This window comes from Crocodylus siamensis, chromosome 1, assembly GCF_052110815.1.
Source record: "Crocodylus siamensis isolate JL-2025a chromosome 1, ASM5211081v1, whole genome shotgun sequence".
Lineage (NCBI taxonomy): Eukaryota > Metazoa > Chordata > Crocodylia > Crocodylidae > Crocodylus > Crocodylus siamensis.
In genome coordinates, this window is record NC_143395.1 from 116,698,383 (window position 1) to 116,724,122 (window position 25,740).

General features: G+C 42.3%; 1 protein-coding gene across 11 annotated transcripts in view; it reads left to right on the forward strand.

Moving 5' to 3' along the window:
• SASH1 (SAM and SH3 domain containing 1) overlaps positions 1-15,957 on the forward strand; it is an 840,287-nt gene extending 824,330 nt beyond the window's left edge. For all 11 annotated transcript variants that reach the window (XM_090041059.1, XM_090041065.1, XM_090041073.1 and 8 more), the window contains 3 exons: positions 5,779-6,887; positions 9,632-9,763; positions 11,991-15,957. In XM_090041059.1, coding sequence (XP_089897185.1) covers positions 5,779-6,887; positions 9,632-9,763; positions 11,991-12,251 — 1,502 coding nt within the window. In that variant the 3' untranslated portion in view covers positions 12,252-15,957. The remainder of the gene's footprint in view (positions 1-5,778; positions 6,888-9,631; positions 9,764-11,990) is intronic.
• Positions 15,958-25,740: the final 9,783 nt, after the last annotated feature.

Below are 25,740 nucleotides of genomic sequence, written 5' to 3' on the forward strand. Positions count from 1 at the left end.
AAGTTAAGGAAATCTGGAGTTAGAACAGACATGCCATCCTGAATTCACTCTCTTGTGTCCCTGTATGGCTGATTTCTTCACAGTATAAAGATTAGAGTGGATAAAAATCTGCTGCTATAGCCAAAAAAAAACGTTGTCCCATGAAGTTCTTCAGAAACATGAGTTTCTGACTATTTTTGTATTCTGAGAGGGATGACAATACAGGGTCATAAGATTCATTCTTTATATTTGAATTCCTAGAAATAACACGGAAAAATGGAATGTTGCTGTCCCAAACAGGAAGTAAGGCAATACTAGAAGGGAAAACTGGCTTACATGACGTAAGCATTTAGCTGGACTTGAAATAGTGATTAGCCTCCTAACATGAAAATAAACATAAAGTTTCCAGACTTTATAGTAGGAGAAAGGAACTGCCTGTTTTCCTTCAATTTTCAGAGAGGCACAATATATTTTTAGAGCTGTTACTGCAGTGGATAGATTTATGAAAAGCATCAGCCTGTTTAATGACATGCAGGATTCATAAGAATGAATTAATACCAAAAATAAGTAAAAAAAAAATATGTAACAGGCTAGGATCCCAAGGGTGGCTCCTGATGCCCCCTGGTAGTCACCCTGCTCCTATTATATCCTTAGTCCCTTTAGCATTCTCCCCTTTCTGCTTGCCTGTCATGCCATGATGGAAATAAATACTTAGAAAAGGGAGGCTGCCTTTGGGATCCTTGAGCAAGATCTCATCCACTCTTGCGGTTAGGTGTCATTACTCAGCACCTTGGCCCCCATCTTCTGAGCCCTGAGGGCTTAGTACATGGCTTCTAACACCATGCCCATGCCTTGCATGTCTACCTGTCTCTCTCTGCCTATACTTGGGCACTTTGCCCATCATAGCTACTCCTGGATAAAGCCCTGGGTCCCTCACCCTAATCCCATCCTTCTTGAGGCATTGTGCCTCTGGCTCTCCCCTTCTCTGGTATGTGGGTCCCTAATCCTGTTGGTCTCCACTGGCGGTCCTCCCAGCCTTCAGTCCTCCTTTCTACACCCTGACCCCACTCCTAGGCCAGCTGAGATCTCTGGCCTCCCTGGCCCCAGCAGTTTCCCAGCTTTTGGCCCTCCTTGACCTTCTGGCTCCCTGGACCTGCTTGCCCTCCTGGGCTACTAGTTTTTGGCTCTGCCTCTCACCCTTTGCAGTCCCAGACTCTCCTTGTTCTCATCACCATTTGGCTGAGGTCCTGCTCTTTGGTTTTGGCCCCTATCTTCTGAGCCCTGGCTCCACTCCCAGGCCAGCTGAGACCACCTTTCCTCCCTTTGTCTTACTCCCCAAACCACTGGTTTACTTACCCCAGCTTAGATGTTTGTCAGGAGCCTAGCTGCCACCCTGCTGTTCAGGTGTTTTTCACATCTCAGCTGCCAGGATCAGATTATCACCTCAGCTCAGGCTCTGGGCTTATATCCTGTTAGGCCAGCCCCTTTTGGGTCATATGGCTCCTGATTGCCATCTTAAGCACCAGCTGACTGCTCCATCTGCAGTCTGTCTTCTCTTAAAACAGCAGGAGCACCAAGCCTCCTGCTACCTGTTAATGTTTAATATATGCATACATTTTTATATGTTAATACATTGCATTTTAAAGCCATTGTCTACCCCACGTAGTTTGAACTCTTAAAAAAATTCATTTGTAGATGATTAAGCTAGATTTACACTGGTTACATTAGGCAGGACTGTAATGGCTCCATTTAAGTCACTCCAGTCTTGGATCATTGTAATGGAGACCACGATCTGGCTCATTGCCTTCTGTTCAAGACTGTAGCACTGGCTCTGAGCCTGACTTCTTTGAGAAGTAGACTATTCTCACGAGCTTTTAGAACCTTTCAAAATGGATTGATATCTTATTAATTAATAGGTTTGGGTTTCCCCTATCATGGACTAAATTCTCTCTCCAGATGGAGTTATCACTAGTCATTGAGTCCAATTTCTGCAAGTTATTCTGCATAGCTGCCCATGGCTGCCTCACTGCACTGTCAATGGCATCATAGACATAGTTGACTAAAGATGTACTGTTACATCCTTGAAGCTTATGTTCTCTGTCTCCTGTTCTTCTTTCCCCTCCCCTATTCTCAAACTCATTTTTGTACATTAGATCACCAAGTATATGCTTCCCAATTGCTCATGCGCCAAAAGTAATAAATAGCCCTTGTGTCATCCTCATGGCTAAAATTGTTCAATAGCTCTGAACACATCACATTTTACTTTGAAGGACAGAATGTAGGTGTTTGGACCAGTGTGGTCTTCTAAAAAAGTTTAGAGAGTAGACAGTACCTCTGGCTTAAAAGGAATTTTAAGTTTTTAGGTGTGTAAACTTCATATCAAGCCTTAAATGGTAACATCCATTACAGTAGGAGCTGTAAATATACAAACAAACAAATATATAAACAGCAAATGCATTCATTTCTCCATTCCTAGCTTACAAATGGAACTAGAACATGCTACAGAGGAGGTAAGGGCACCAAGAAATTAGTGTATTTTCTAAAAGACACCCTCATGTATTAGCATGAGGTGAAGTTACATTAATACAACCTTGGTGTAATGTTTCCTGCATTTCTCTTTAAATGTAGCCGTTTCCACTTTTCTACTGGCTTTTCTGATGCCATGACTTTTAAGATGCTTGAGATAGTTGCAGGAAAGAAAAAAATAAAACAAATAGTTCTCCCTTTTAGATGAAACAAGTTTTTTCTTTATACATCTAGAGTTTTGAGACATTATGGCCTGTAGTGAAGCAGGCACATGATGTGTTTTCACATTCAAATCCAAAGCAAGCACTGTGCATTATTCAAAAGCCAAGTCTTAGCGTCTTCCAGATAAACTTCAGAAGGCAAGTTGTTTTGAAAAGAAGCATCCATCACTTCAAAACACTCTGCTTTAAATCTGAATGAAACTACATTCTCAGATCTCTGACTGCTGCAGGCCTTTTGGCAGTGATTAGTTGGCTAATACCACTGACTTTAGCTACCATTTAGCTGAAATAATTTTTGTTTCTTGAGTTTTTTGCATTAAAAATACTTCTAGACCTTGCTTTTTCTACCTACTCTAACCTTAGAAAATCCAGTTTAAGCTTGAAAGAAAATGTGTCCGTGTCATAAAAAATGAAATACATGGTATGTGCTGCCACTCTGAGATATTTCTTGCTTTGAGGGTAGTTCACCATATGAATAAAAAACCTAAGTGTATTTGAATGTGACCTTGTATTTCACATCCCTGAATACTACATCAAGATCAGTTCATTTTATACAACTTCTGTATCAAACAGATTTTATTGGCTTTACCCATATTGAAAATAATGTAGAGCTGATAAAAATATGAAAAGATGTGTAAAGCCTGTGGTTCAGCTGGGTCCATGCGATCTTGTTTTGAATGGTTGTTATAACATAACATTACCGAGGCCTGCCATTACTATATAACAAACTGCCTTGAGACTAATGCTAGGTGTAAGAGGGGGCCTACCGGGGCTGATCTCTGCATGGCCCACCCACCTGTTCTTGGGCAAACCACCTGCCTCCTCACCTGCCATGCCTTGGTCTTAATTAATTAATAGATGTAATTAGGCAGGCAGCTGCCCATTTATTGCCCCGCTGCTAGGGAGCGCTATCTGTGGCTCCATTCCTCCCCCACACTGCAGCCCAAACCTCGCTGATGACATCATGATGTTTTCAAATGTGCCAGTCCCCCACATTGGGGCCCAGAATCCTGCTGTAGGACCCCCACCTGAGTTCCTCCCTTCAGGTGGACACTGCCACCATCATACTGGGCCACATATCTCCCCGCCACCAGTTCCCCTTCAGGTGTGGTCTCCTCACTAGGACCTTCTGCTCACACTAGCCCCTGGCCACCTCCAGGCCAGTTGGGACCCTAGGCTCCTGGCTCTTGGGCATCCCTCTCAGTGGGCCTCCTTGGCCTTCTGACCCTTCTGGTCCTGGCCCCTGCCTGGGCCAGTCAGGGGAAGCTCTGGCAGGCCTTGCTGTATGACCCATACTCTTTTCCCGGGGTCCCCCTCTCTGAGTCCTCCTTTATGGACATGGGGAGCTGGGGTACCTCACACCATGACTAGTGCCTCAGGGTCTCACAGGGGACTCTCATTCCCCCCCGTCCCCCCCCGGGTAGCAGTTGTGGTGCTACTGCTGGTGTTACATTCGACCCAATCTCTGCCTCCCCACCTTGGAGGACTTACTGGGGTCAGGACTCAGCTCTCTGGCTGAGCCCCCTCTCCCTTCACAGGGCTCCACATCACCCTCTCTCTGGGGCTTCTGATCACTGCCTCCTCTCGCTGTGGTTTCACAGCACTGGCCCCCTCTCAGCTGGGGTTCAGATGTTATATTATATGTTATAGAGAAACTCTGCCTCCACATGCTGCCCCTCTCTCAACTCAGGGTTTCTGGGCTTCCCTCCACAGGTGGACTCAGGTAGCTGTAGCCGTGCCTGGCCCCAACTCCCCTCCTCAGGGTCTCAAACCCCCACAGCTACCTCCGGTGTACCGCAACTCACCTTAAGGTGAGGGCTAGGGGTTAAGGCACCCCGCAGTGGTGCGGAAGCCCCCAGGAAATGCCAGGCCAGTGATCAGCCCAGTGAAAGGTACCCACCTTTCACTGGGCTGATCACTGGCCTGGCATTTCCTGGGGGCTTCCGCACCACTGGGAGCCCCACCAGGCCACCCACTCCCGGCAGGTGTAGTTTCTGGTCATACCCAGGACCAGTAGCCTCCTTACCATCCCCTACAGTTCTTCCCTTACCTCCGGATGAAACTCAGCAGCCTTCAGGCCAGGCAATATTGTTGCTTTCCTCCAGCAGCCAAACTGCCTCATTTATATAGGCAGCCCCGAGCCTAAAATAGCTGCCCTCATTAGGCACCTGGAGGCTGCCAGCTCCAGGGCCTTAAAGTGAAAAGCACACCTAGTGCCCTGCCACACCAGGATTAGCTGTGCCCTGAAGTTCCACTTGGAGCACCTCTTCTTTTTGTAAACTACAATACATCTGGATGTATACATTTGTATACCTTTATGATAAAATTCTTCTGCTCTTACAAGTAACTCAAGAAGAGGGATTATGCAGTCTTTCCAAAACCATTCAAAGTGTTTCACAGTTTTCATTTTCAAGTAGTGCATTCCTCATTTAAAACAAAGTAACTTGGTAGCAGGTTTTGTTATAATTTTGCTTTACAATGTTAGTATATTTTTCAAATGCAATATTAAGGGATAAACACCTTTTCCCTAAGAGTGAATATTTAAGCATCATAAGAAAACAAATGTGATTGCTTATGTCCTAAAGGATCCATAAAAGTGCCAAAAATTGCCTGTTCCTATGAATTATTTCTCTACGGGAGACAAATCTGTTAGCAAAATTTAACAGATGGCCAGCTGGACTTTTCAGATACAATGAAAGAATAGTATTTCTCTCCAATATCTCTCCCTGCTTATTAATGTGAAGTGATTTTTGTTAATTAAGCTGGAAGATCTTAAAGAATCCTACAAAAATAGGTTTAGGATGGATCTAAAGAGGTCATCTAGTCTAGTCTACAGCTCCAGGCAAGATCATCCCTGTGTTTAAACCATTTCAGTACAACAAAACCCTTCCAATAGATTTGAGTCTCCTTGGAACAGTAATGAAGTTGCAAAGCAGAGAGTATCTGGACCCTTGTGTTCTGGAGGCATTCAGCATGATGTAGATAACCACAGGTACTTCTGTTGTACATTTCTTCAACAAAAAATAATGGATTGCAATTTATTTGTGTTTAGGCAAGACTCGGAGGACCTGTCTTCTCCCCACACAATCAGCAAGTGAGCACAGCTTTAAGGGCTTCAACAGAAACCAACTGGCAAATTATCCAACACTCCCTTTGACTAAATCAATAGAAGCTCTTCAGCAAGGAGAGAAAGAAACCCGACTGAGCTGCATGCATCATGCTCTGAAGAGCAGTGTCAAACCTTCAAGTATTACAGGTCTGAAGAAGAATCGCAGAAGTTTACCAGTTGCTGTCTGCCGGAGCTGTGAGACTCTGGATGGCACCCAAAATATTGAAATGTGGCCAAGATCTCATTCCCTGGATGACCTCCAAGGAGAATCCAGCACTGACCTTAAGGACATTAGCAAGAAAGTAAACTCTTTTCCTCAGGATTCACTAGATGCATCCAAAAAGACAACTGATTCTGTCCTGCCACCCCGGGACCCCATGAGCTGTAGTATAGCAGGCAACTTACTACCTAAGCAGAGTAAAGGAGCTGCTGATTTTCAGAAGGGTAAAGCTAAGGAACTGGTCTGCTCAGTAACAGAGACTGCTCAGTTCCTGCCTAAAAACTGTGAAGCTCACCCTACTTTAGTTTCACACACTGTAACAAGGACACCTCTGGAAACTCATAGTAAGGGTATTCGTGAGCTTGAAAGGGCTGACTACTCTCCAGTTCTTAAGGAAGGTCTAGGAGCTGAGCAAAAGGGCTCCAGTGAGGCAAGAATGCAGCCAAAAAATCCTTCACAGCCACCACCAGTCCCTGCCAAAAAAAGCCGAGAACGCCTTTCTAATGGATTATATCATTCGTCCGTGCCCCTAAGTCCAGATGCACCAAGTTTGCCAGTAAAAAAGACCATACCATCCATCCCCATTGATTGTCGTGGAGCACCTGCCAGTAGGCCATCTTCTGAGCCAGACCCTGGTACTCCTCCAAGCCCACTGCCACCATGGCTATCTGAGCTTCCAGAGACTGCTAGTGTTCAGCAGCATGTGGTAAAGCTAGGGCCTGTTTCAGCAAGGAAAATCTCTTGCACTAGAGGAATGGATCTGGAAATGTTGATAGACAACAAGTTGCAGTCTGAAGAGATTGATCTCACGGAGGAACCATATTCAGACAAGGTATGGAGAGGTCATTGCTTCAACAGTTTAACTATGATATTTACAACAATTCGCTCTTCCTTTATTGCCCTTATTGCCTTATTTGTCAGTAACTGGGCTATTTTTCTATTCATAAAACTTTAAGAAAGGCACCCTACAGCTAGTCTGCTCTTTGTGTATCAGGCCTTTCATGCAAAACCTTTCAAAACAAACAGGTATTTAGTACCTCGCTTTTCCTGAATTTTGCATTCTTCTTGAGCTGAGGAGTTTCAAGGATAGGCCTGTCTCTTTTTCCAGCAACTGGATGGGAGAGGGAATGGAATCACATCTGCATTTGACAAGAGGGCTGACAGAGTCGTCACTGGCAGACACTCAGTTACAGGTGCAATGAGATCTCATCTGTGATCTCAGCAATGGTGCCTCCTGCCACACATGTGGCAAGAGGTGTGATTATGGGATCAGATCCCAATCGTGCCCTATTGTCAGTGTAGGGGGAGCCTGGGATCAGATCCTAATCGTGTCCTACTGTCAGTGTAGGGGGAGCCTGGGATCCCTGCAGAACAAAAAACAATCTTTCAGTTAATGGAGATTAAGATGAGATGGCTTCCTGAGCATCCTTAGGATGCTCTTGCCTCTTTGGGTCGCTGTTGGAGGCAGGAAGCTGAACTAAAAGGAAATGCTAGGTTGATAATTTTGAATACAATCACCAGGGCATTCCTAGATTTCCTTTCACATTGCACAAAGAACCAGGAAACCCCAAACTTTTCCGACTTGTTCAGTATTTCCCAACTGAGGTGCTGCAGCACCCTGAGGTACCTTGAGATCCTTTCAAGGGTGCTGCAGGGTGCCACACAACGTTAGCATTGCGTGATGTGCAAACATGGTTCACAAGATCAGCCCAGAAGCCACATCCAGACGAGCCCAGCCGTGTGGCATGTGGCACTGCATACATGTCTGCAGCACCACATACTGCACAGTCCAGTGTTCTCCGCACTCCAGGGGCTCACTGCCCATGTGTGCGCTGCTCCAGGGGTTTCCATGGGTTTTTTTGACCCCTGGATATCCGGGTATTTTTTCTGTGGTTTTTTTTATCCCTAGATATCCAGGAGTTGAAAAACCCACACAAAAAAACCCCCAGAGCAGCGCACACTCAGGCAGTGCCCACTGCTGAAAAGTGAACCCGGACCTCCCAGAGCCATGTTGTGGCTGCCAGTCAGGCTCTGCGCTGCAGGACTGCCACGGCTGCAGCCCTGGGAGGCCCCCAAGACTCTAGGTAAGGCTGCTGGGGCCTCCCCTACTGCCCCAGGGGTAACTTGCTGTGCGCCAAAGCACATGTGGCACAGGTGTTCTCCACAGACAAGTAGCTACGGCGCAAGGTGTGCCACTGCTATTTGTCCCCAGGGAACCAAACGTCTGCACTTGTCTGGATGCGCCCAGAGATTTCAAATAGGAATCCACCGTGTCCAAAAACTTTTGTCCTGTTGCAGTCTTTTTGAGCTCTTTGCAACACAAAGAATTGCTCTTTCACTTTTCTGTAGTAAGAAAGGCTGCTTGCAGACATTTTAAGAATTCCCCAAAATGGTGCTTTACTTCAAAGTTTGCGTGCTCCCACACTGAACCCAGCACATGCCCAGAAGAGGCATCATGTTATTTGGACCCAGTTCACCTAATGTCTGTTTAGATCGAGTGCTTTAGTGGGGCTTTTTGGGCACTTTTATGTAATAACTAATTGAGTCATCTTTAGATAAAAAAGCCGGAAAGCTCTGCTGAAGCACCCAATCTAAACAGACACTGCAGAGCTGGGTTGACATAACACGCTGCTTCTTCTAGTAAGGCATTTTTTTGGTTTTGTTTTTTTTAAACGTTTTCAGGCAGCCAAAATGAGTGAAAACTAAGAGCTGGCATTTTCCGAGGGGTTCCTTGAGTCTAACTCAGGGTGCCTGGAGTCTAAAAAAGTTGAGAACCGCTAGACTAACCCTAAAATGATCAAAAGATCTAGTCAAGTTTAAATGGGAAAATTCATGCTTCCCTCTGCGGGCACTTATACACACATGCTCTGGGAGTGCATGCTCTGAGCGCCACTCACTGAAAGCATCCAGAGCATGTCATATATCTGACGTGATGAAAAATGGTAGCAGGGGCACTTTCACTAAAGCTTGTTGAATGAGCTTTAAATACCCTCAGAGGGAAACATGTAGTTTCCCATTTAAATTTGACTAGATATTTTGATAATTTTAGGGTTAGTCTAGTGGTTCTCAAGTTTTTTAGATGTCAGGCACTCTACATTAGACTGGAGTCTGCTGGGCCATGGTAATTGCCACACTCCAGCAGACCCTATTAATTGAGTTTGCTTCAATGCGCTGCACATCAGAGCAGCCTCACTGCATGTGTATAGGTGCCCTGAGTGACCAGAGGCAGATTTTGCTGGAAGTATTAATGGCAGATACAGACTTTAACTGAACTCCTGCTGAAGTCAGTGGGAGCTTTGCTGACCGTGCTGAATGGTGAAGGCTACTTGTAGAATTGTCCCAACTCCCCGCTCCCTGCATAGAAACTTTCTAAAGCTAAATGAAACTGCATTTTTTTAATCTCTGGAGAATTGTAGTTGGTCTAATAAAAGATACCAGATTTACCCAAAGAACCTTGTCTGGAGAATCTAATGCTCTCCACAACCCTTTTCGTGTTCTGTGTTTTGACCTGTACTGCTTCTATCTGCCTTTCTTTCCATCTTCCATTCTCCTTTACGGCTGCATGGGAATTTCCAGCATGGCCGCTGTGGAATCCCTGAAGCTTTGGTGCAGAGATACTCTGAAGACCTAGACCAGCCTGAGAAGGATGTTGCTGCAAACATGGACCAAATCCGAGTGAAGCAGCTGAGGAAACAGCACCGCATGGCTGTGAGTGTCTCTGCTTGTTGCTGATAAGCACACATTTAATATGAACTAACTGATGGCAAAAGGTAATGGATTCGTCACCCTGGATACTAAAGTGCTTTCTGTGTTTACACAGCGCACAGCATTTGCACTGGCAATACAATCCATCCCTCCCTGATATTGTGCTGGAGGAGAACTAATTTTCAGGCTGAGATGAATTGAGTTTCTCTGCCTATTCAATTTGTACAGCTAATGAGACTGCTCATGCTGGTATCAACTAATAACAAAAAGGATAAACGAATAGTGCTTTCTCCAGTTATCAGTTGATGCCCATGGGATGGTGTTTGTTTAGGTTGTAGACACCCATCTACTAAGAACTAAAGTGAGTTCAAAGCCATTTCTCGTAAGCTTTTACTGCAAAGGAAAGATTTTAGCAAGCATCTCAGTGTCCACTGCTGCCTCTTCTGAGATGTTCCCCTACTCTCCACCTTTTCCTGCCCTATTCCTTACCTTTACATGCCTAGTGTTTTGGCTTATCAAAAGCCATTTCAAATCCTTTTGTGGTTTTGTTTTTGAGAATTTACTCTGAGTTAGAAATGAATGAACAAAATGAATACTCTTGTTACCACAGTGCTGGTATAAGAACCTGACAAATGCAGATTTAGAGATAGATACCCATCAACCTGGAAAGACTCACAAAGAGGATACTTCTAGTTTAAATACTTATGAAAAATATGTTGTAGCCTCTTTGTCCCCCTGTTTAGCAGTTTATGAGCTGCTTTTCTCCTGCCACAGTCTTTCATTTAGCATGCCTGTTGCAAGACAACAGCATGTGGCAATAAAAATGTGCCTAGAAATGTTGCTACTAAAAAGTCAACATATTGGGAAGCCAGTGCTCTGTGCAGTGACAAATTACGCTCAAGAGCACAGTTAAATTCCTCTTTGAAAGGCAGATGTTGAGATGAAGGAAAACTGGCATATGGGCTACATATGTGTAGTTAATTACAGCAAACATGGCAATGGTGGAAAAGAACAATTACTGTGAATCAGCATGCAATAGCTAGTGTCCCTTTGGTTACATTTTGTTGTTCTCCAAACACTGATGGCAAATGGAGGACTCTTGCTGGTCTGTGCATCTCCCGATATAAGTTAGACATGTAGATACCTGAAGTTAGAAGGGAAGCTGTGTTTGGATTTTGCTCAAAATTTGGACATTGTGAAATAATGAGGAATGTATGCGTTGATTTCCTGTAGCTTAGCAGTGACTTCAAGCTGGTGCTCATGCATGATGGGATAGGACTTTGAAAGCCTGAGGTCAGTGTCAGATTTTCTTAAAATGGTGACATTCCTCTACTGATATTTGGGGAAGTCCTTTTAGTGATGTGTAGACCAACAGTTACTAACAGTGCCAGTGTTTAAATTGTATCCTTTCAACTATAGGGATACAAGTTATGATCAGATGGGCAGATCACAACAGTACCTTGGGAACTGATTAAAAAGAAGGAAATGGGTGACTGGTAGACTACTCTCTGGTTAACACGGACAAGCAACCTTTCGCCACTGCAGGCCACTGCTTGCTATCCAGTCTGTACCATGGACCAGACCCCTGCAGCTTCTTGGCAACTGGCAGATGTCACATTGGGAACAGATAGACAAAGGCAGGCACTGAACCCTGGAGATGCTGCTTCTGGTGTGGCAGCAAGACTACACTGAATGTGGCAGACAGCAAGACCCTGGGGATACTTCCTCTGCTGCTCAAGCTGGTCCAGGCTGTTGATTTCCTAAGATGCCACAGGCTGGATCCAGCCTCTTCATGGGCCAACCTGGGTTAACATAGTACAAAAGAAATAGCTATCAAAATATCCCTTTTCATAGACTCACGGAAAATAGGGCTTGAAGGGACATCAAAAGATCATCCAACCCACTGTTATGTTCCAAGACAAGATCAGCTATACCTAAACCATTCCTGACAGATACGTGTCTAATCTGCTCTTGAAAACTGTTAGTGACACAACCTCCCTAGGTAATCTAGTCCACTAGTTCATTATAGTTAGAAAGTTGTTCTTTTTGTCATGTCTAGCCTAAATCTCAGTCATTATAATTTCAGCCTGTTACTTCTTGTCCTATTTCCTGTGAACATGAAGAACAATTTATAACCTTCCTGTTCTATCAAAGTATTGCAGCTTGAGGGGAATGGAAGTTCAAACTGGAAGTGAGAAAGGGTTACATGTTGCTTTCTGTCTTTGTCCAGATTCCAAGTGGAGGACTTACTGAAATCTGCCGAAAACCTGTATCCCCTGGACATATCACCTCTATATCTGAATGGCTGGTTTCCATTGGTCTACCCATGTATTCCAGTCTACTCACTGAAGCGGGCTTCAACACACTGAGCAAAGTGCCTTCTCTCTCACAAACTTGTCTTCAAGAAGCTGGCATCACACAGGAGAGGCACATAAGCAAGCTCCTGGCAGCAGCAAGACTCTTGAAACCTCTCAATCCAGAGGCAATCTAACATGTTCTGGAAGGTGGTGCTGTCTGGTCGGGATCCCTGCTGCTTCTTACTGCACCAGTTTTGCCCAAATTTCTCCACACAGCAAAAGGGATCAAGCAAACAGATCCCAGGGACAGGCAAATATTCTCTTCAGAAGATCTAAGACTTTCCTATTTCTGCCTTTGGCAACTAAAGGAGAAACGAAACAAGCACCAGGTAACAGAGGTGTGGTACTTCATATCTCCCTCTCCCCAAAGAAAAGACACAGCAACAGAATATTGTCAGTTCTTAAAGTGCAGGGGGCTGGCCCCAGGCCCTGTGGGGGCTCAGGGGGAGACTCTAAGCCTAAGGGTACCCTGGCAGGTTCTTCCCAAGTTATTGGAAGCTGTGCCAGTTTTAAGTCCTGATTCGGTGGAGAGGTCCCTATGAATGAGGGGTTTCTAAAATGCTGGACTCCAGGTACCTAGAGTCAGTTCTGAATGTTACGAACAAGTTGAAGTGCAACTCACAGTAGAAGCTGATTTGCAAATCTTGTTGGGTTTTATTTGTTTGTTTGTTTTAGCAATCAAGTGCTTAAATACATACCCTTCTCATCCTCTCTGTTGCTTGGTATGGTTCCTCTAGGCTTAGAGCCTTCAGCTAGGCCAAAGTAATGGACTGGAATTAGTTTACAAATTTTGACTATTTCTGTTGCTCCTGCACAACTAACCTGACAAACTAAAAAAAAAATTCCTTTTTTTTGTACAGAATGGAGATCATTTTTATAACTGCTTTCTAGCAATCAGCTTTTTTATTTGCCTTAAAATAAGCTTGCAAGCAGTTACCTTGTGCTCACTTACCTGTGTCCATGTTTCCCAAACCTTGCTTCATCCTGCTGTTGTTACATAGCACTTAGGGTGATTTTCAGCTAAAGCTGCTTTCATAAATTGTCTCATTGTAACATCTTCTGTCTTCTTATAGAGGTGCTTTTGCAAGTGCAGGATTATGCTGGGTTTTGGGTGTTGGGATAACTACTTTTTCGCTGCCGTCTACATTTGTTGTTGTTACTAAAATGTTCAAGATATCTTGCCTTGTATATATGTAACTGCTTTTCATTTTAATCATATTTTGTGTACTGTGTTATATTGTCAATCATTACGCTGCAGCTTTGACTTGGTATCCTGACCATATCAATCCCAAACATTGTTTACTTTAAATGAAAGTTTGCCCGTGGGAAATAAAAATGCACTGAAAAAACAAGCTGTGTCCCATAGAAAGTAATTTCACTGCATGGACAGCCTCCTTCTCATATTTTTATGCATTTCTTTGTAGTTTTACAAAAACTGATGTCCCCCATTATTAAGTGCTGAAATTTCTTCTAATTGGAAGAAAGTATTGTTCTGGAATGCTGGACAAATCATTTTTGTCCATAATAGGATGATTCTATTTTCTGCCTAAAACAGTGTAAACTCTTCCATTCCCATATGTGGATACTGACAGATTTTATTTTTATATGTGGACACACATTTTTATATACCAAATACAGATCATCGTGAATAGTATTTAACTAGATCGTTCTTAGTGTCTATATTCTACATCTGTTCGTTTAACGTACAGTATTGCCAGCTCTTCATGATAGAGCAGCCTTTACTTTGGCAGGTGAAGTGAGGGAGCTAGTATAGCGAAGCGAGCACAGGCATAGGAACTTGCTTGTGTTACCAACTCTTTTGCCAACTTACTATGTGACTTTGGGCCAGTCACTTCATCTCTCTGTGCCTCAGTTATCCCACGCATGAAATGGGGCCAGTGAAGCTTCCCCTCCTTGACAAAATGCATTCAGACAGGTGAATGAAAACGATCATTAAGTGTACAATTCTTTATTATTGCCAACCCTGTTTTGAGTCAGAGGTGCTGTGCATTTTACCTAAGTCAATACTTTTACTCTGAATGTGATGCTTAGGTGTTAGTTTTACCTACGTAACTTCCAATGTCACCAGCCCTGACTATTTTTGCTGTGATCTCAGTACTAAATTCTCTCCTCAGAACAACATACCAATGTATCCAAGATAACTGGTTTACTAAAGTAACCTGAAATTGTTCTGCCTCCAAAGCTCCTCTGGATTTTGTTTAAAATGTTGTTAGTGTGTTGTTCTGAGAGAGTGGATGACAAGTCAGCTTTAGTGTGGCAATACCAGGCAATGTTTGATGTAATGGGATGTTTTCCACAGGTGGCTGAAGCCTTAGAAATTATCATGGGCCTCAGTTTTTTACAACGATGACTGTTCTGTCATCCCTCTCTGAGACTCGAAAGGAAGCCAATAGAAAGCAGTATCTGGAAGGAAACTTGAGATATCCAGGGATGCCACAGAGCTCACTAATAAGTTAGACTGGAGTGTACTTGTTAGGGGTGAGGTGTAACGGGCAGCTTAATGCAGAGTTTGAATATGAAATGTTGTCTGATATGGAAGGAAGAAGACTTCCACTTACTATGGGGAAGAAAAGTAACAGCAGAAAAATCCCCAACTTTAATATCTTTTTGTTACCGGACTAATATCAGAAGGAGATAGCTACAACAGAAAAAGAAACAGTTCAGATCTCTGAACCTGTCCAAGTGCCAAATAATCTTTGTAATGCCTATGCCTTTTGGATGATTGCATAGCATGGGGAAGTTGTATCACACCCATCTGAGCCGGCTTTGAATAGCTTGATTTTTGTTGTTGTTGTTTTTAATATTGCTTTTCTGATCTGGTTTTCAGATTGTGCTATTTGATCATTGTTTAGTTGAAATTTTAATATATACTTTCATCTAATAAAGGCCTTAAATTTCTCAGTGTGAGCTTCTCCTATTGAGGTTTCAGGGACCTCAATGAACAGGTAAGGGATTGTGTAGTGAAACAGTGACCTAATCCTTATAATTTCTTCTTGAAGTGGAGCACTCAAAATACAAGCTAGTTTGTTGGCTGTCGGGAAGCACAGTAGAAGCCTGCTGATAAAAATCTTCCTCTGCTCTGTTCAAGACTGTTATGTATCCACTGTGTACAATTCTAACTTGAAAGACTATTCGGTAAAGGAAGCAGCAAGCACAAATTTATAAACAAGCAACATTACTATTGTAACCTCCTATTAATATGCCTTGATCGCTATCGGAGTAGCTACAAAGTTCTAAATGTCCCAGACGCTGTGCTCTTTTATGAGTCTGGTTTTGGGTGCAAATGGGAGCACTGACATATAATCAGAGGCATTAAGTGTTATGTTATTCAGCCAGGTCATCGTCCCTAAGAGCAGCAATAGAAGTCAAATCACCAAGTCATGGCTGTGCAGTTGTACTGTATTATTTTTAGAATAAATAATACTTTTGTCCAAGATACTTTTATCCTTAATTGACATCCTCTGGGTAAACAAAACTGTCAAGCAAGTTCTGTAACAACTAACAATGTTGCACTTTCTGTATATGAAATCAATATTTAAATAACTTATTTTTCTCCATTTGCTGTTCTTAAATGATGTAAGTAGCTGTAATATACCAGTACTCAATATGTCCTTGCAGTTGCTTCAACCCGAGAAAGCTGTGTATTGTAAAGAAAAAAAAACAACAAAAAACAAATTATGAATGTGTAAAGATTATTGTGCTGTTTCATTTAGCAAACAAAATGGTTGACAAAAGGGTTTTCCTGTGTATCAAACTTGTCTATAATTATATGTCATACTGTTCATAGACAAAAAGTAAATAAATTTACTCAGTCTCATATGTCTCCTCTCTTTTATTTTTTTTGAACTGCTATATCTCAAAAGTTGACTAGAATGGAGAAAGCTGTTGCTGCTAGTTGAAAGAAGAGTAAAGCAAAATCTTACTATGATTTATTTTCCCCAAAAGAAGCCAGGCTTGGATGGTTAATGTATTTTACTGGACCAACTGTCTAGGTAGGAGAGAGGTTAGACAAAGTTTCAGGTTCAAAATACCCTTCCCCTCCCTCAGAAGATAGTTTCATAGTTTGATGATACAAATAATATAGATGATACAGCCTAAACTGAATACCAGGTAAATTCCTTTTCTTTAACTTAGTAGTGCTCAGCCTCTGGCCTGCAAGTTGAATTTGGCCTATGGGACCATATCATCTGGCCCAAAGGGCTCCCCATAGGTCCAGAAATTTGGCAGCAGAGGAGCGATGGCAGCATTAATTGCTGTGGCTCTGGAATCTGTGGCAATTGATGCTGTTACCATTTCCCCGCTGCCAAATTTCTGGGCCCATGGGGCAGATGATGGGTTGTGAGTACATAGGGTTGGGCCATGACTGGATCCAACATGCAGAGTCAGGTCATTGCATGGGTTTGGGCCACAGCCAGATCCAGTACACTGACCCCATGATAGACCAACCTTGCCCATGGGATCCAGCCCACAGACCAGTGCTGCCCCCCGCCCCCCCCAGCCTGTGGGCCTGGAAGGTTGAACACAACTAGTTTAATGCAATAATGTAAATGAAAATGGTCATTTAAAGAAAAAGAAGAGGGCACTATACCTAGTGAACAAATAAAAGCTATCAGAAGTAGTTATGCATCTAGTAAAGGGCAGTTGAAATAGATTCACCAAATTACACACAAGACCATTCAAAAGAAGAAGAGTCATTATTATGAGCTGCCAGGCATAAAACTCTTAATTTTTCCCAACTATATAACTGGGCCAATAAAAAACGTTACCAAGCAAACCTTCCTTTTCATATATTTGTTGGACTGTGACAGCTACACCACAGTATACAGCCATGATTTTCATAGTTGAGTACCTCATATGACTATTTTTCATGGGTGCTGCGTGCTTCAGTATGTGTTGTAGATGTTCATGATGCTTGAAAATTAGACAACTTTTTAGGTGACTAAGGACCAGATTCATAATAGGAACTACATGGGCAAACTTCTTGTGGAGCAGGATAGCTCCTTCAGAGAGTTTGATTTAGAGGTCTTCAACTATTCAATGTCTTCTATGGTTTGAGGCCACCTGAGTGGTCAGGTACCTGCAAGCACCCTGGTCTTTATATAAGTGGTTGACAAGCAACTCCAGAGATAATTTTACCCATAGGGATCAGGTAGGTCCTTGCAAATCAGGGGAGAGAAACTGATTTATGCTAAAATGCTTTGGTTTTCACTTGGAGTAATTAAAACCCAGTCCCAAAGAAAAGGGACTGAAGTCCTGTGCTGCCTGGAGTACAACAGGAGTCAGTGGTCAGACTGGATCTGACAGCTTTGGAAGACCTTTCCATTCATGTAAAGCTTGGTAATGATTTTTCTTCTGTTAGAAGTCATGAGCACATTTTTTTCACCAATAGCAAAAAAAAAGGAAGAAAGAAAACAGAGGAAAAATACACTCCAATATATAGAAACCATTGGATAAAATGAGAATGGGGTCAAACCTCCTAATAAAACCAAATATTCTTTAAGGGAGAAGTTAATTTGAACAAAACCTTTTGGAGGTTCAATTGTCGGGTCCAATCTGGGTCAATTTGAAGTAATTCTAAATTTCATTTCTATCAGTTTAAGAAACCCTTCTCAGAAACAGTCATGCAGTACATGTTAATAGAGCTGTCACTCTGGAGTATCATTTAAGCCTTTTATCACTGCCTTCCCTGAAAGTATGATTTCTTGTGTGAACTCAAACCACGCAACTCACTAAAGCTTCCATTAAAACTACACGGACTTCACAATGGCATGAAATTAGCATTTGTCTTTCTATTCTGTTATCCATTCCTGTTAGCTTTATAGAACCCGAACACATATTAGCCACTTTTTATGATGAATAAAAGTGATCTCGGGCCAACCCAGGTCCCATTTTACTGGGCCCACAATCCCTTCCCTGAAAAACATTATGATTCAAGATTAACAGTCACTGATATCTTGATCAAGGAGTGCATAAATGGAAGGTAACAGACTAGGTCCAGCTAGTGCTCATGTGGGACCTTACTGCTCATGTAGGAATGACTCTAACCCCAAAGTGTAGACTTCCTAAAATATTACTCAGTTTCTCTCTGCACCTAAGTTTCCACCTGTAAAGTGTCCTAGGCTCCAAAATGTCTAATCAGTTCACATTATGCCTAGAACTGTTAAGTCCTGATGGTGGACTCTTGGCTCAAACCGAAGTCCTGGCAGTGTTTCCTTGCCTAACTACAGAAGCCTAACTTGGTAGGGATTCTCTGAGTACATCTGTTAAATCAGCCGCAACAGAAGGTAGGTGGTGCCTTACTTTTGCCCAACAGCTCGATGCTCTAAACTTTCATCCAACACGTGGAAGAGCCAGGTTCAATGCCCTCTTTGGTCTGTGGGGATCTGAACTTTCAAATCTCCTCTCCCAAATTCATGTCTAGCTCCTGTATTGTAGGGAGTTCTCAGTAAGTGCCTGTCAAAAGTGCCTTCTGTTGAATCTGTTCCATTTGATATAAAATAATTAAATATTGAGTGAGAGGGCAAGTGAGTACTTGGACATGATGCTGTAACCTCATAAAGCACTAACTTTAGAAGAAGGTAGACTTGGGTTCCAGCCCCAACTCCGGCAAATCCTTAATAGAACATACTTAACCATTCATTACGTTGGCATAGGCACTTGACTATGGCTGTGGGCTCATTTAGAGGTAGGTACCTCCCTGCAGCCCAAAATAAGATGACTGGATTCTTGAATGGGGCCTGGGGCTCTCTTGAGTATCTGTTATGACTCAGGCAGCTTCCTCTTCAGGAGACTGGTGTTTTTGGATCCCATTTGTATACAATTAATATTTCCCAGAAATTATTCAAGGACCCTTGGTGCCCACTAAAGAGCTCTGGACTCCACCAAGTAGCAAGACAGCTAAAAGATAGTCCTTTCATGGACCTAGCCAAATGCGTTCAGGGCAGCCCATGTCTGAGTTAGTAAAGCTTGGCTGGCTGGCATTTCAAGTTAGGTGAATTAAGGCAGGCACACGGCTTGGATCCACACAGTTGCATCATCTATTTCCACTTAAGCAAATCCTCTAGTCAAAACTATTCAGCCTTGCTAATGATAGCACATAGGATCAGTGGTGTTTACTGACTTGTCAGATGCAATCCTTTTATCTTTCTCCCTGTTTATCTAGTTCAGTTCAGAGCCTATACCAGTTACCCAATGGTTGCTGCCATGCACATGCACCAGAGGTCGCTGCTCTGCTGACTAGAGAGGAGAGTTTGAATATCCCCCTGGTGGAAACTGCCTCAGCTGCCCCGTCTCTGGAGTAACAAAACAGAAATAAAAACAAAACAAATGCAGAACAACATAAAGAGCCAGCATGCCTGTCATTCCTGCAGCTGGAAGGTGTGACACTTCGCTTGCAAGACTGCTGCAGCCTGTGATCACTTGAAGAGCAACTGAAACAAAACCTATGAGCATTGCTTTTTGCTAATGCTGTTTGCTTAGCAGTGTGCAACCACCAGAAAAAAATTACCCCCAATTCCTGAATATATGACAAGAGCTTTGGCAGATGAAAGAAAAAAACCTTAAGGCAAAAAAAATTAAAGCAGCTGTTCAAATTTCTCCTGGTAATTCTCCTACACAAGGAAACTTCATCTCTATGCTGGGGATCATACACGAAGCCTTACAAAGGTTTAAGTGGTTTGAACGTAGCATTATACATTCTGTTGCAACTCCATAAGATGAACATTACGATAGCACAGTTAAGTGTGGACAACCCAGTGTTAAAGCAAATATCCTTGTGATCATAATTCTGCTCCTTTGTGTTTATGCTCTTCTGTGTCACAGACTTTAATTTTATGATCACATACCAGAGTTTTTTGAGGAGGCTTTCCTACACCTTCATAGGAGAAATTATTTATGCTTAAATCTTGTCTGGCTGTGTTTCCTGGTGTATTGAAAAATCCTGCTAGTGTTGGGGGCATTGAAGTCTATAGGAGTTGTGACTCACGATGGGTTTTGGGATTTGCCCCCCTTCCTCATCTCCCTACTGAACAGGAAATATATAGATGTGGAAGTGAAGCTGTAATAAATTCTTCTGAAATAAATCATCCTGTAAGGGATTTCAGGAAATTGTTCTGTCTATGCATTCTCTAAAGGTTAAGTGAGCCCATGGGCTTCCAATTTTTAAGGCACTTACTACTACTCCCAGTATGGCATATTTAGGATGGGGATAGGCACCAAGCTTCTCAGATTGGGCCAGTTCAGGTGCTTAGGGAAAGCTAGGACAGAGAGTTAGCTAGCGAACTTAGGTGCCTTCAGGGTTAATTAATGGCTAAATGGCAGGTTTTATTTGGAGGGGCTGGGGTTAATCACAATTTGGGACTTCCATGTAGCTCAGTTCTGTCTTTTTAGGCACCTAGGTCCTTGGTTGTACCTGGCTCTTAACCTGGCCCCATCTATTATCAATCCCTGAAGGTCTGATCAGGAAAATGAAAGTTTGGACCTTAATATGAGGCAGGTTCCAGTCTAGCTGTCAAGGGGGTGTGTGGGAGTCTAATGTGCAGATTTCATCATATTTGGCTGATTCGCATTTGTGAAGTGTCCTGATCTGAAATTACCACTAATGATTTCCATTTAACCATGAAAACAGATAACAGGAAAGCCAGCAAAACAAGTTTCCTAAATAATATTCCTATCAATATGCCTCAATCCTGACCTGAAGTGGACAGAGCAGAGAAAGTAGTTCTGTCATGTCTACTGTCCTTTGGCTACAGAGAATTCATGTCATAACTACCTACCAACTAAACCGATTGTTTTAATAGTCTACTAAGGCACTGCTAGACAGCCTTAAAAAGATTCAGACCGCTGACAAAGATGTATCCAATTAGCAAATTTTCATCTCTCTTCCTGGAAGGCTGAAAGCTATTATCTTTTCATGAGGTCTGTGCTGGTAAAAAAAAAAAAAAAAGTGCCACATGAGAATTAAGCTCTGGGATAGCATGAACAGTTTCAAGGCAATCTTTCCTCAGTCATGATGCTAGCATGTCACAGGCATCATCAGAAAGGACTAAGGAATAGGTTAGTTTAGTCTCTGTCTCCAAGGAGTTCTTGGCCTTTTTTGTAGAAACTGCAAGTGAAAAAAATGGAGTTATGGGTATGTTTACTAGGCATGGAATGGAGAATGTTTGACATTGAAAAGCCATTAGATCATCTAACCATCCCTGTCTCAGGCAGGTCAAAACACCTTCCCTCTATTTCCCTTTCTTTCTTTTTTTCTGCTACTGTTGACCTATTCATCATCCACAGCAGCTGCTGTTTTGTGTTACAACTCAGCTACTATGTAGCCAAGTTAAAGACAGTACATCAGTCTGTGCTGGTGCCCATTCACCATGAGCTCAAAACGGTGGTGCTGTTCCACAAAGCACTTCAGTGTCTAGGCCTACGCTATTGATGTGTCTTTTTCCAGACCCTGGAATAGTAGCACTGATTGTCCCACACTTGAGAACTCAGCTACATGGTATCATATTTTATTTTATTTTATTTGTCATTTGGGGCAGCCAGATTAACTGATTCCTCTGGCAAGCAGTATCATATTCATGTTTTAAATTTGCTTTTTGTTTATCTAAATCCCACAGAAGATGAGTTTCTCCTTTTACAGCAATGAGAGAAGTTAGATAACTATTGGTGTTGATGAATGAAACTAAGGTGAACTTCTTTGACTCATTTCTTCCCACTCTTTAAAATTCATGGTTTGGAGGATGATTCTCCTCTCTGGTCTCACAGTGTCAAGTGCTTAGTTGGAAAGGTCCACAGAGACTTTAAGACTGTGGCAGCAAATGAGAAATGCAGTTTGTTATTTTTAGTATCAGGGTACAATTTCATTCAAGATAGATACAAAAATCAGTGTGATTCCAATAGCCCCTGTTGATGAGACCTTTCCTTTATCCATAGAAAGTAATAAAGTTTATGTCCTGTCAAATATCTCATATATGCTTTTTACTTAGAGAGGGGTTAGATAGGGATGGAAAGCCCTGGATTTGTTCCACAGTCATAGGTTACATCTCATAAGGATTTGCAATGGCTTCTTTCAGCTGTGGATTGTAACATTGGTTTGTATGTGCCACAATTTCTTGGCACATTAAGGCTTCATTTACTTTGGCCTGAGTGATATTCCCAGCTCATTTAGCCAAGTGGGCATTTGGGATTGGCACAGCATGGCCTATTTGTGCCATTTGCCTCACTTCACCAGGCTTTTTGTATCATAGGTGCTATACAGCAAAAGACATGTGTGTGGTTTCATCTTAGATTTGGAGCAGAAAGTTTTTGAAAGTCCCCAAAATGGTTTTGAGGTATTGAAACGTATAAATAAACCCCAATTTACTTGGCTGCCTAACAGTCATCTAGCTAAATGACATACAGATCTCTCGATTCATTACATGCATCTCTACCCTAGCTTAAGGTTTTTTTCCTTTTTTAACTTGGGCTCTGGAGGCAAGACATTACACTGGAGCATTGGCTGCCTTAGTGGGTTTCCTTGTCCACTGCCCCATGGGCCAACCTAATTACATATCCTGGAAGGCTGGGTTTGAGGTTTAGTTATGTGGAAGTGTGACAGTTGACACTTTTCTTCTTCAAATACAGGCATACCTTGGAGATATTGCAGGTTCGGTTCCAGACCACTGCAATAAAGCGAATATCGCAATAAAGCGAGTCACACGAATTTTTTGGTTTCCCAGTGCATATAAAAGTTATGTTTACGCTATACTATAGGCTATTAAGTGTGCAATAGCATTATGTCTAAAAAAAACAATGTACATACCTTAATTAAAAAATACTTTATTGCTAAAAAATGCTAACCATCATCTGAGCCTTCAGTGAGTCGTAATCTTTTTGCTGGTGCAGGGTCTTGCCTCGATGTTGATAGCTGCTGACTGATCAGGGTGGTTGTTGCTGAAGGTTGGGGTGGCTGTGGCAACAATTTCTCAAAATAATATAACAATGAAGTTTGCTGCATCGATTGACTCCTCCTTCCTTTTCTCTGTAGCATGTGATGCTGTTTGATAGCATTTTACCCACAGTAGAACTTCTTTCAAAAGATCACAGATCACCATAAAAATATAATAATAATGAAAAAGTTTGAAATATTGCGAAATTACCAAAATGTGACACAGAGACACGAAGTGAGCAAATGCTGTTGGAAAAATGGCGCCGATGGAAAAATGGCGCCGATAGACTTGCTTGACACAGGGTTGCCACAAACCTTCAATTTGTAAAAAAACGCAATATCTGCGAAGCGCAATAAAGCGAAGCACAATAAAACGAGGTATGCCTGTACAGAGAAGAAAATTGTGGGACTACTTTGGTATATTAACTACTTTTGCTTTTTCCTTCTTTCTGGTAAAGTCATACAGAAGGAATACAGTGAGGCCCAATGAAATGTTCTTCTGTAAGTATTCATATAAATTAAATGTTAATATTCTGATCCTCCTGAGTAAAGGTCAGCATGCAACTTCACTAGCCTGAGCCACTATACACACCAGCCACAAAGCTGGTCCACATTAAATGATAAAGTGAGCCCTATGCTTACAAAAACTTAAGTTATACAGTTCTGATTTAGTCTATAAGTTGCAAATCTACTCTGCCTTCAGCCTGACCTCTGACTAACACCGCTAACTATTTTTCTTTCCACACTAAATGGCACATCTTTGTAACTGGTGAGTCATTTTATGACTACCCAAGCAGGGCTGGCAGGGAGCATGGCTGGGTGAGGAGCTGCTCCAGGGCTGCAGTTGGCATTTGTGGTGGTGACAGCATGGTGCAGAGCTGGGGCAGAGATGTGATCTGCTACCTACATCCCCCTGCCTGGGGTGTGCAAGCAGCAGATCGCAGTTCTGCCCTGGCTTCAGACCACGCTGTCGCTCCCCACCCAGTCACATGCACCGGCCTCCATGCAAATCCTGGCCCTATGCTGTCAGGCCCCGCCACTGCTGGGGTCTCCATGGAAACTGGCCACTGTGACCTGAGCAGGGGCTGCTGGGAAATGGAGTCTGCTACAAACCCAATCTGGCTCATGGGCCAGAATTTACCTGCTCTTGCATTAGTGGCTTGATATTTCAAAGGCATTGAGCACCTGCAGTTTACATTAACTTCAGTGAGGTTTGTGAATGCTCGGTACGACTGGAAATTGGGCCAGAAATCAGGCTTGGCATGAGCGTAAGCTTGATAGCCTCCTAGTTTTTCAGTTGCCAACTTTTATGATTGTTTTTTGAGTGTCTTGCTTGCAGTTTGTCCTTCTTGTTCATTGATATTCAATGTGTCTTCTATGGCTTAACTTCCACAGCTGATGAGCTTATTAAAGCCTCACAGCAAGTTCTTGAATAACCTGACCTACAGGCTGCAATTCTGCTGTTCTCAAGCTTGTGGTCCTTTAATGAACTCCAAGAGCGGAATATTTTATTAATCTTTTCATATCTCTGATAGCTCTGTGGCAGCTAGTCATCCAGCAGGGTTTGTTGCAAGATGTAAATCTCCCACAGGTAATATAAAATTGTCCAACTTGAGTCCTCAAAGCCTACTCCACTCTTTCTATTTCTAGCGCTCTATTCTTCACATCTGAAGAATGAAACTGCATCTTATGAAAGTTCATGCCTCTGTGAACGGGTTATTCCTTAAGGTCCCACTGTGCCCTACCTTCTGCCTGTTCATAGTATGATGTCCCTCATAACAGCAATAGGCCTCGGTATCCTCTGACTGCAGTAAGTAGCAGCTGGAGTGCTAGTTTTACGATACACACTATAGCTTCTGTCTTAATCTTAAGGTGCTAGCAAATGAACAAAACCCAGCTGATTTACATTCAAAACAAAAGCCTAGGAAATAAGTTAACATATACTGCAATCTGGAAAAAAGTACATAAAAAGATTGTGTTATTTTCACAAAAGCCTGAAGATCTTAAATGGATAATGCTGTAAGAATTAGCCACTCCTGTTTATTGGCTGAATAGATCATTTAATAACAGCAAAAGCAAAATGTTTGAATGTTGTAAAGAGGAATACATTACATGGTGCTATTTTTCTTCAGTCTGCCACCATTTCTAACTGTTGTATAATATAAACAGCCTAAATGGTCAAAGATACACTAAACAACATCAATAGCTATATTTATACAGCACTTTTCATCTGAAATCTTAAGTTTTTCACAAAATATATTTAAACTGACTAATATTGAATGTAATAGTTAAATTATATGCTATGATCCAACATATGCTTGCAACCTAGAATAAAGACTTCACAGAAAGAAAAACACTGGATAAGGAACATGCAAGTTTGCTGGCTGCATCCCCTTGTAACTGAGAGGACAATGAGGATTCAGGCCTAATAAATTACTGATTAAAGACACATGGTAATTTCAATCCATTTTACTTAATGAATTGTCAAATAAGTTTATTTAAGAATGCAATGTCATAAATAATATTAGCATCCTTTCAAACAAACAAATCTTTAAAATGCAAAAGATGCTGCCTCATAGGCAAATGAGTCTTGTCTCGATACTTATCTGTTCTGGAGTTGTTTCAGACTAACCGCATATTTGCACAATAGAATAAAATACATAATTAAAATGATCCATTTG